General features: G+C 37.3%; 2 protein-coding genes across 3 annotated transcripts; one reads left to right on the forward strand and one right to left on the reverse strand.

Moving 5' to 3' along the window:
- Window positions 1–357: 357 nt before the first annotated feature.
- On the reverse strand, window positions 358–9,365 carry LOC117792814 (mucin-5AC). The gene is made up of 5 exons (XM_034633092.1): window positions 9,326–9,365; window positions 6,936–7,147; window positions 3,337–3,541; window positions 3,021–3,251; window positions 358–2,559 (listed from the first exon to the last, which is right to left on the reverse strand). The coding sequence occupies exons 1-5, from the start codon at window positions 9,363–9,365 to the stop codon at window positions 830–832; spliced, it is 2,418 nt and encodes an 805-aa protein (XP_034488983.1). The 3' UTR covers window positions 358–829.
- On the forward strand, window positions 4,644–6,565 carry LOC117792323 (kinesin heavy chain). 2 transcript variants are annotated; one of them, XR_004618161.1, is made up of 3 exons: window positions 4,644–4,762; window positions 4,831–6,389; window positions 6,453–6,565. XR_004618161.1 is itself a non-coding variant. In XM_034632401.1 (2 exons), exons 1-2 carry the CDS (start codon window positions 4,760–4,762, stop codon window positions 6,196–6,198), a joined length of 1,371 nt encoding a protein of 456 aa, XP_034488292.1. In that variant the 5' UTR covers window positions 4,644–4,759; the 3' UTR covers window positions 6,199–6,430. The 2 variants fall into 2 exon arrangements, 1 of the variants encoding a protein (XP_034488292.1); XM_034632401.1 differs by lacking the exon at window positions 6,453–6,565 and having other exon boundaries at window positions 4,831–6,430.
- Window positions 9,366–10,341: the final 976 nt, after the last annotated feature.

Genomic DNA, 10,341 nt, shown 5'->3' on the forward strand with positions numbered 1-10,341 from the left:
TATTAAATAATATACACTACAGGGTTGCACAGCTCTACTTCGCGCTCAATCGGAGTAACCGATAAGTGATTTAAAAGTTTCAGTAAAAATACCATATAAATATACTCAACAGAGTTGTGCAGCCCTAAGCTTCGCTTTCAAGCTGCGCAATCGATAACACGTTGCAATAAAGAATTATCGATACTTCAGCTATTGGCGCGCCTTTGAAACACCAGTTGATGTTGCTCTATCTTGCAGTAAAACGCAACTTTATTTTATTATTTATTGTTTTATTTACAAGAAAACTTATCATTAATATAAATTTTGTAAGGCAGACCATTACAAAAGATACAAAATACTTTAATATGATTTTTTTTTCTTCAAATTTTGCCAGCTTGCATATCAAAAATGATTTTTAATGTGTTGTTTGTTTTTTAGCGCTTCATTTCAGTTTAACAATTGTCTAACGACTAAAAATATGTTTTGTTTTAAGTATTTAAATAACTAGATACACGCATGAAAATTCATTAAGAACGCATCTGATTGAATGAATATGTACGCGAGTGTTAATGGGTATTTAAAAACAAAATCAAAAAGGAGAGTGAATAATTCAAAATGGAAGTTGTTATATTGTTTATACGAGTACTCATTACTGTTATAAAATACTGTGGCACCTATTAAGTTGCTGCTGGAAAAAAAATGATGGTAGTGGGGTCGAAAAACTTGTTAAAAAATTAAGAAAAATGAAGAAAATATTGCTATGAGCGGGTTTGATGAAGAAAAAGCTTAAGTAGTTATGCTATTTAGTTCGAGAGCTGGGCTAGGGATTAGTTGGAACTGTTTTGAGAGCTCAGTCCGTGTCATAGTAGGCATAATCATAGCTGGTATCCTCATCAGCATGGGGAGGTCGCTTGCTGTTCGACTTGCTCTTCTTTTCCTCCTTTTTGCTCTTGACTGATTTCTTCAGCTCCACAGGGTAGCTAGTGGTTGTCGTTGTTTTCGCTGTTGTTGTGCTTGTTGTTGTGGGACGTCTTGTGGTGCTCGTTGTGGTTGTTGTGGTTGTTCTTGTTGAACTGCTGCTGCTGCTGCTGGTGCTGTGAGTTGTTGGCCTGCTCGTTGTCTGTGTGGTTGTCTTCGGACTAGATGGCAATGCCTGTGGACTGTACTGTGAATTGTATTGCTGCGATGTCTTCTCCGCCTTGTAAATGTCAGCACGCAGTTTATTGATGCTGGCAGCACCAAAATTCAAAGATTGTGCCGTCTTAAAAAGCTCATCCTCATCGCTCAGATCGGACTCGCGTTCCTTTTGATATGCCGACTGTTGTTGACTCTTCAGATGACTGTGCGCCTGCTGAAAACCATGTGGTTGCCTGCTCGAATATGGTGCGGCTGTGGTGCTGCTGGTGGTGCTGCTCGGAGAGTTGGTAGATCTGCTTCTCAGAAACTTGAAACGATTGCGAGGAAAATCATTCTCATACAGCTCCGGATGATATTGACCATCATCTTCATCCACATTGTAGTAGGGATTAGCAGTGGTGGGCAGAACGACGGTACCAGCGGCGGGGGAAGAAGATTTCTTGACAGGACTCGAGCTTGGACGTAGTGTTTGCTGCGTTTGATAGTAGCTTTGTTCGTAGGGTTTCTTATAGGTTGTGGGTCGGAATGTTGTGGGCGTGAATGCATCCTTAGGTGACTGAGAGGATTGTTTTTTAGTAGGAGTCAACGTGGTGCTTTTGGTGGTTGGATAATGGTACTCATCATCGACGAACCGCTGCGTGGTGGCTTTATAGGTGATACTTCCCCGACTGGTGAAGCTTCTAGATTTGCCACTGGCTGAAGCCTTAAAAGGTGCCGGCTCCTGGCTGCCCACGCGTCCCAATGGAGTCCTAGGACGTTGATACTGCGGCTCCAACTGGATAGATTTCTTGGTAGCACCTTGGTTTGCTTGGAAGGGTTGTGGCTTGGCCACATCGGCAAACTCATTGTGATTGATGTAGTTGGATTCCTGTGGTCCCAATTTCTGTTTCCTCGCTGCAATTGTGGGCTTGTGTCGCTTCGTCGTTTCCTTATCAAAATCCTGCACATTTTTGCCGGCCAATTTTGTCGAGCTCGAGGGCAACTCCGTGCTTTTGAAACGATAAGCGTTAGTCGGACTGTATGTCGTCGGTTGTATGCGCTCCTGGGTCTGATAATCATTAAGTCCAAAGCTAAAGCGACTTGTGATGCTGCCGCCAAGTCGTGGGGTTGTTGCTGCCGTGGGCGTTACAGTGCTGGGCGTGGTCGATTTATAATGATGCGAATAATCCTGGAAATCCGTATTAAATGAGGCATGTAATGTAATCTTCTTCAGTGCTGGAGCAGCTGAGGTTGTTGTCGACGTTGTTGTTGTTGTGGGCGTACTTGTGCGCTGGCCGCGTGTGGGCGTGACACGCCCCTCAGTGGTCTTGCGACTGTTGTAATCGGCATTGAAATCATTTGGCCGGGGACGTGATGCCGGCTCCTCATCGAATTCGCGACCTCCATGACGATTGGCAAAGAAGTGCGAACTGTGGGAACCCTTAAAGATATCATCGATGTCTTCTACAGAAAGCAGACAAAAGAAATACAGTTAGTCAAAAAAGTGTTTTGGCAAAATACAAATTGAAAATCAGTTAGTCAAAAAATATATCAATTTTAATAGTTCTTATTTTAATTCTTATTTTATTTTTCATAGCCTTGTTTCTCTTAAAACAATTTAAAAATAAATGGAAAATTGAATTAAGCTATTTTGTTTGAAAATAGTTAATAGTTAAAAAAGTTAACAGTTAATAGTAAATAGTTCGAAAAAAATTTGTTTTAATCTGTCTTAAGAACTATAGACAAGCATAATTAAATAAGAAATAGAATAAAAATCCATATAAAAACACCATGTTTTTAAAAAATAAATTGTAAAAAATAGTTGATTTTGTCAAAAAACTTTTTTGACCAACTGTATATAAGAGTCGCGTGATTAATTTGTGTAATAAACTTAAAGTTGGCATTGTTTTTTTCTTGTGGCTTACGCTTTGAGTCATCATTGTTGTTGTAGTTATTGTTGTTGTTGTTGTTGTAGTAGTTGCGCTCAGTAGTTGTTGTTGTTGTTTTTGTGGTGGTGCTGCTTGTGGTGGGTGTATAATAGCTGGTGATGGGTCGTTTGGTTGTATCCACATTCAGATTGGAGCTGGATTGCGCATAATTATGTCTGGGGCGCGACTTTTGATCACCACGATTCTCCTTGGAGCGTCTCACATCACCTGCAATTAGTTTACAAAATTTATAAAAATAAATAACACATAATTGGTTATTATATATAATTTATATATGTTTTCAGTTGCTAACCACTTTCGGCTCGTTGTAAATGGAATGTGGCCTCCTCCTCGTTGGCACTTTTGCTCTCATCACCGCCGCGATAAAGATCGTTGAGATTATTGTTGTCATAATAGGACGTGGCCTTGTCACAGTCAACATCCGCCCAATTGGCACAGATCTGCAGCTCCTGATCGAAGGCCGTGCTGTTTGGACAAAGGAAGCGATAGTCCTGCACCTGTTGGACAAACGAATGAACTCTTCGATGTGAGAGCTGAGCACAAAAATGTTAACCATCAACAGCATCAACAGCACAATACATCATAAGCAGAGATCAACAGACCAGATCAACATGCAAAATTCAAATTTAGAATGGATCTCAATTAGTTTCAAAAAAGCGGTTTTAAGCATAGTTTAATACTTCAATTGGCAACAGCAATAACAACATAACCCGAGATTATCATTAGATAATATGTAATTATAATAATACTGTAATTTGTATAGAAAAACGTAACGTTTAAATGAAATAAAAATAAAATTAAATGCTAAGAAGGCTCTATTAATTTATTTATTTTAAAAACACACACAATTAAACACAAAAAGTTTTTGTTTCGAAAAATGCTTATCCAAAAAATATCAAAAGCAAAAAATTTATTGTTTGAGATGATAAAATAGTATTAAAGTGACATTTCATTCTATTAATTCTATATAAATACAAGAAAAAATTTTAATATACTATTCCTGTTTAGCTTATTTATAATGTCTCTATTATAAACTCAACAACGTTATATTATTATTGGAAATTTAAGTCTGAAGTATAGCTGTATTAATCAATTACCTCAAATTACCTTAAATAATTTAATATGACAGCTGGCACAACATGAATATATTTCTATGCTTATTTAAGAATTAAAGAAAAATCCTTTCAAAAGCATATGTTAATTAAAGCTTATAGTTTGACTTGACTGGCGTTTAATTACTTGGTATATTTGTGATATGAGTTAAGTATGCTTGAAAGAATTGTTGTAGCTTCTCACAGAGATGTCTCTGCCAAATATCGTGACAAAATTACAATAGCCTCGGCAAGGCTTTGACTTTAACAAGCCAAAGGCCGAAAGCAACTTTGGCATTTCGCTTTGGCACTTGACATTTACAATATACGAGAGGTATCGAGTACCGGGTACAACCAGGTGATGATGCCGATGCTGATGTTGAGCTAGGGTACGAAAACGAGTATAGAACTGATCATGTCTCTTTGCTTAATTGATGTGAACGTTCTCGATCTTGGTTGCGTTGTGTACTTGTATTTGTGTTATAAAAAAAGAACATAGTCTGTATGTTGGCAGTAGGCTAATTGAAATAAAGTCCAAAATCTAAATGTATAGCATAGTTCAATTCAAGAATACACAAAATCCGTTTTACCATTCCGGCTAAAGATTCATTTATTACACGCAAAATGGTAAGACAAGCTCCTGCTGCTGTTCTTTTATTTATATTTTTGTCAACTCAATGCCAATTCCTGCATAGGCCAAAGTGTATCTGTTTCGCAAAATGGAATCTGGACTCAATCAGCAGCAATTGGAGATATGTGATGAGGCCATCTCAAGCATCTTGGATGATGTCTTCAAGGGTAACACAAGCACTATAATTAATTACTGCGATTTGCCCGCTTTCAGTCCATTTGGGGATCAAATTGAGAAGCAGGATATATTGGGTCGCATATTAAACCAACTTTTTAGCCATGTTTATGCCATGGAGGTTACAATGGAGTTAAACATCTGCATTAATCATATGCTATTTTTTTACGAGAGCAACACAGCCACTGCCATTGAAGACATCAACAGAGATCAGAATCGAGATCACTTTGTGGCATCTCCGATTGCTGCTTATTTGTACATGAGAAGAATCCTAAATCAATTTTTACCCAATGACCAAAGAAAATGCTCCCATGTGCGTTTTACCATCTGTGTGAGGCAAACGAATCTGGAAGAATCCCTTAACCTTAATGGCAAACTCCAACTCATCCATTTAATGCGAGTTGATCAAGTCGAGCTAAATAAATTAACAACGCCATTGAGTTCGCTTTTTAAAATGATCAGCGCACTGGCCAAAAATCGAAAAACTCACTTGAGATACTACAACATAAGACTTGAAGGGTTGCTCAAGGAATTGCTGGGCTATAATAAGAGTACAGTGATTATCAACTATACGATGCAAGACCCAACGCTTAAGTCGGCAAAGATTGGTTGTGTCAAGTTGTGGAAGGCACTGTACAAGCGCAAGTTTAAAATGTACAAAAGTTTACATGATAAACTATTGGGAGTAGAGTTCTTGCACGATGGTCATCAATTGGAGCTAGATGATATAGTGAACATTTTAAAGAAGAACGACAATAACTGTCGACTGAAATTGGAGGTGAGAAAACGCCTCAGTGGCGAAATTAATTATACAAATAAATCAGAAAACGTAAAGCAGCCGCCTGTTGTTTATGAGGAAGTGCAGAAAATCAAATTGGATGCAAAAGTGAACATAGAGAATATATTGGAGCTGCAGGAAATTGTCGCAAAGCTGGCGAATAACTTGCAACAAAGTGTGCAACAGTTGGAGGAGAAGAATAAAATGATTGGCCGCTTGAACGGAATGTTGGCCAAAGCCAACAATGAGGTGCAGGAGCAGAGAATTCTCTATCAGCGTAATCTCGCCTTTTACTCGGAAATGTTCAAGAGATTGTGGCGTCAACAGAGCAACACATTAAAGCTGCAGGAACAGCAGCGGGATGAGCAGTTGGCCGAGATGTTTGATACAATATGCAATGAGTTGCATGGCACGTTGCTGCCACAACTTGCAACTATAGATGGCCATCTTGATGCCACCAATGAGAGTTGCGGACGCTAAGGCAGACAATTAAGAGATGCTACAAACACACCACACTTAAAGGGCAACAAGCTGCTCTCTGCACTCTCTTTCCCCTCACCCTTCCCTCTGTCTGCTGTTGCTGCCAAGTCACGACACAAAGTCGCATCACACATTTGCTGTGTGCAACCTTTTGCCATTTAACTGACAGCGACCAAAGCGAAAGATTGCAAGTTCGTTGCCTAAGTCTTTCGTTTTCTCTTTACTTTTTTCTTAAATATATTTTTTTTGCATAGATTCTGCAGTTCGGGCACTTTAGACATTTTCAAGGTCTGCTTTGCAATGCTACTATGCGCACATAAAAAATTTGATAAAGTTACAACCTTTTTTTTTACAGATCGTAACAATGTTTTTTTTTTTAAATAAAAATTATTAAATAATAAACATTTTTTATTTTTTTAATATTATAACAAATCAGTCTAAGTTGAAAATGATTTAAAAATGATCAGCTGTCAGATTTTTATCATCAATTAATCAATACAATTGAAATGTGATTATTATTTCCTAATTTTTCAATTTACATTGAGAATAAATTGTTTTACTTTATTTTTAGAAAAATGTATAAAAATGTATGTTATTTTTTTTTGAATAGATTTTTTTAAACTAAAATTTCTTATTCACCAGTGAATTTTTTGTAATCACTGTTTTTACTCTTGACTCTTCTGAATGTTGTTGTTATTGCTGTTGCCTTTGTTTAACTGTTAGGTAGAATCACTTACCCCCACTCCTGGCAGCTTGACGCACACATGGAACATTTGACACTGAGTCTCGGGATCCGCATAATAACCACCGAGTATTTTATCGCGGCAGGTGAACTGCGTCTTTGGCATATTCTGCAGACTGTATGTGGGCCATAGCCTGCCAAAGACATCATCATCCTCATCCAGCAGCTGTGTCTGCGCTCCAAGCAGATTTAGCCAAAGCAGCGACGCTGTAAATATCAAAAGCACAATTCGTGCGCAGTTTAAATTTTCAAATGGTCAAGTCAAGTGTGGAATTGTAGACGGACTTCAAGTCGGAGTCTGTCTCTGTCTCTGTGGCTGACCGACTGCCCGGCTGACCTTCAGCTCGCACTCGACAAACACTTTCGCTCGAGACGAGCACATGATTTATGTACTGTACTCTAAGCTCTCTCAAGGCTTTTTCCCCATTCAAGTTCTGTCGTGTGCTTGTTTATCTCCATTAATTGCTTTTTGATACAAAAAGACATCATTAAAATATTTCTGGCCACAAATTCCCACTATGATATCTGTACACTTGTGTCAATTGGCCAAAAAAAAATACTGAGATATGTATTCCCACATGAGGGTCGCACAATTAAAATGCCATGTCAATCAAAAGTTATGGATTACCAATGTTTTGTCCTACAATACAACTTACCATTAATGGCCCAAACAACTAATTACCATGACGTTGCCACTCTGTCTGGCTTTCTGTCTTTTTGTGAGTTTGTTGTTTTTATTTTTTGTGTGGCTGCTGTTCTTACAAAATTTTCAAACGGAAGATGCGCTTGCTGCAATTAATGCAATTGCAGTTGCAGAACCAATGTCTGTCCGTCTGTCTGTCGGTTTGTCTGTTTGTCTGCACCGTCTAGTCAGGCACAAATTGCAGTCAAATTTGGCTGGCAAACTGAGATTATTATGCAATCGCGAGCCTCATTCATCATCGAGACGAATAAAAGGCAGCAAAAAGAGAAAACCTGGCCAAAATGTAAAATTCAATGAAAAGAAAGAAAGACCAAAGTCTCGTTGTTGCATTTAAAGATTCGCATTTAATTCAAATGAATTTTATTTTCAATTCCGACTTTTTTTTCCACCATCAATTGCTAGGGAGTCTCTTTTGTTTGCCTGTGAACTATGACTGGGCAGATGATGCCTGTCTTGATTGCTGGATCAGCTTTGATTTCCTCTTTTGTTTGCCGAATTGTTCAATTCCGAATTTCTTTTCCCTCTCTGGACAAGTGAGGTGCCCACTTAAAGTCAAGCTTCCGTAAGGCGTCACTTAATGATCAGACAGATAAGTTTATAAACCGCGCATATAATTATCAGCTGGATGACCCAATATCATTTTGAATATAATTGTTCAAACAGTATTTCAGTTATTTATGTTGCCTCGGGGGCAACTCGTAGCAAATTGTACTTATTTCTCTTCTTTGGTTTATCTAAATTCAAATGTTCATATGATACATATATCTTGTCTTGTTTTATAATTTTTATGGTTAATGTGCGGACCTTGAAGCTACTGCATAATTTCTTATAATGAAAGATTAAAAAGGCAACGCCAACTAATGATCATGCGAATTAGTTATTGACGATGAGCATTGGGTCTGTCTGTACATTACGTGTTTCTTCACAGCCATAAACCTAATTATATTAAGCAGGAAGGTCAATTTAAGGTATTTCCAATAAGCTAAGTTCCCTAATGATCGAGGAAAAAGGAAATTAATTTAGTAAAGAAGATTTCTTTTATCTATAAAATTTAAGCATTAAATTTTGAAAAGTCTTTGAATAATTTTAATATTGTAATTCTAATTCCGAACTGATTTAAGTTTCTTAAAAACTTTACGATTTCGATGACGTTTTTCAGACTTTATGAATGATTTAACGTAGGAAGTATACTGCCAAGAGAATTTAAATGATCATATTGATATGTAGACCTTCTTTCGTCGATAACTTAAGACTATTTCATTGAAAACAGAATTTTATGACAACGATTTTATTTTAGAACAGGTCAAGTTTTTGAGAACCTCATGAAGTACCAAAATTGAAATTATTTCAATATAACCAGTATAAAGTATTTTATATTTGATAGTAATCAAAATTTCTGTAATTTTATCTAAGATCAGATCCTAAACTATATAGGCTTAAACAAATTTATTTCCTTAAATGAATTTGTTCTTGTTCTCGTTTTTTGTTTACTTGATCAAAAAGAATATCAATTAGCATTAGTTTTTCAGTTCTTTAGGTGTATTTTAAAATTATATTGTTAAATTAATTAATCAAGTCTTTAGTTCCTTAATTATAATGTGTAATTTTTATTTTCATAAATATCTTTAGTCGTTTTTTGAAACCCTTTTAAAATAATCATTTTTTAACCATCCCATACTCACCTAATAGGAAGGCGTACATTTGATAATTAATCGTCGACATGACGTAGTATTTAAGTTATTAATCCAACGCTAGGCGTATATCCAAAGATAATTTATTATATCCAAAAAGAAGGGTTATCCAAAGCGCTTAGGCTGCTAGTTAAAGTAGATATTCATACATGGAATGCACTGTAACAAGACACAACACCCAAAAGTGTGATTACAAAACGCACAATTTGTTTTTTTTTTTTTTTTTTAAATTAACACAAAATCATCGAGCGATTCATATTCATTTTAACGCTGTATGAAACTGTTTGTCATGCCATGGAAGACGGCACTCAACTAGAAAATGAGCCAAGAAACAACACGAAAATTTAAATAAAATTCTTCTTCTTTCAAACCGAACTCAACTCTTGACTCGCAGTACTCTCAGTGTATGTAAATGCGTACGAGTTTTGTTTCGCAAGGTGCGAAAACTACGAAAAACCATTTAGAATGTGCAACGAAACGTTGAGAAGACGATCAAGACTTGCTTGCCACTTGCCACTTGTGTCAATGTCTTGCCGTCTCAAAGTCTTTCGGTCTCTCGGTCTCTCTGCCTCACTTGACTGGGCAAATGGCAGAAAAAAGCGGCTCAACTGCTCAATTTCGAGTTGAAGTCTGAGTCGGAGTTGAAGGGAATAGAAATAACTACGAACCGCACGAGACGAGCCAGCGAGGCGCAGTGATGCGCGATTTGCGACTTTATCGTTTACGTTGTCGAAGCGAAATGATTTCTGAAAGCGAAAGGAAAATCCACTTGGGCCCCATCAAGCAGCAGCCACAGACGCAGCAGCGGCAGCGGCAGCAGCAGCCGAAGCGGCCGAAGCAGAAGCAGCTGCCACAGCAGCGACGCACAGTGGAAAAAACAAATAGAGTTGCCTACTAGAATAAATATGTTTGAAACTAGCAAAGATATCGTCTGTCTTTTTATATGTGTATTATGCTAATTATATACTTTTTTTTGGTTGTAATTATTTTTTATGTTTGAAAGAAAA

Source organism: Drosophila innubila (genome assembly GCF_004354385.1).
Source record: "Drosophila innubila isolate TH190305 chromosome 3R unlocalized genomic scaffold, UK_Dinn_1.0 2_E_3R, whole genome shotgun sequence".
Taxonomy (NCBI): Eukaryota; Metazoa; Arthropoda; class Insecta; order Diptera; family Drosophilidae; genus Drosophila; species Drosophila innubila.

Bases quoted from the DNA above. Each gene is read 5' to 3' on its own strand.
- LOC117792814 (XM_034633092.1), bottom strand. From the start codon at position 9,365: ATGTCGACGATTAATTATCAAATGTACGCCTTCCTATTAG. The intron at 7,148-9,325 runs GTGAGTATGGGA...TGATATTTACAG, and splicing joins AATGTACGCCTTCCTATTAG to CGTCGCTGCTTTGGCTAAAT. The intron at 2,560-3,020 runs GTAAGCCACAAG...TGCTTTCTGTAG, and splicing joins CAACAATGATGACTCAAAGC to AAGACATCGATGATATCTTT.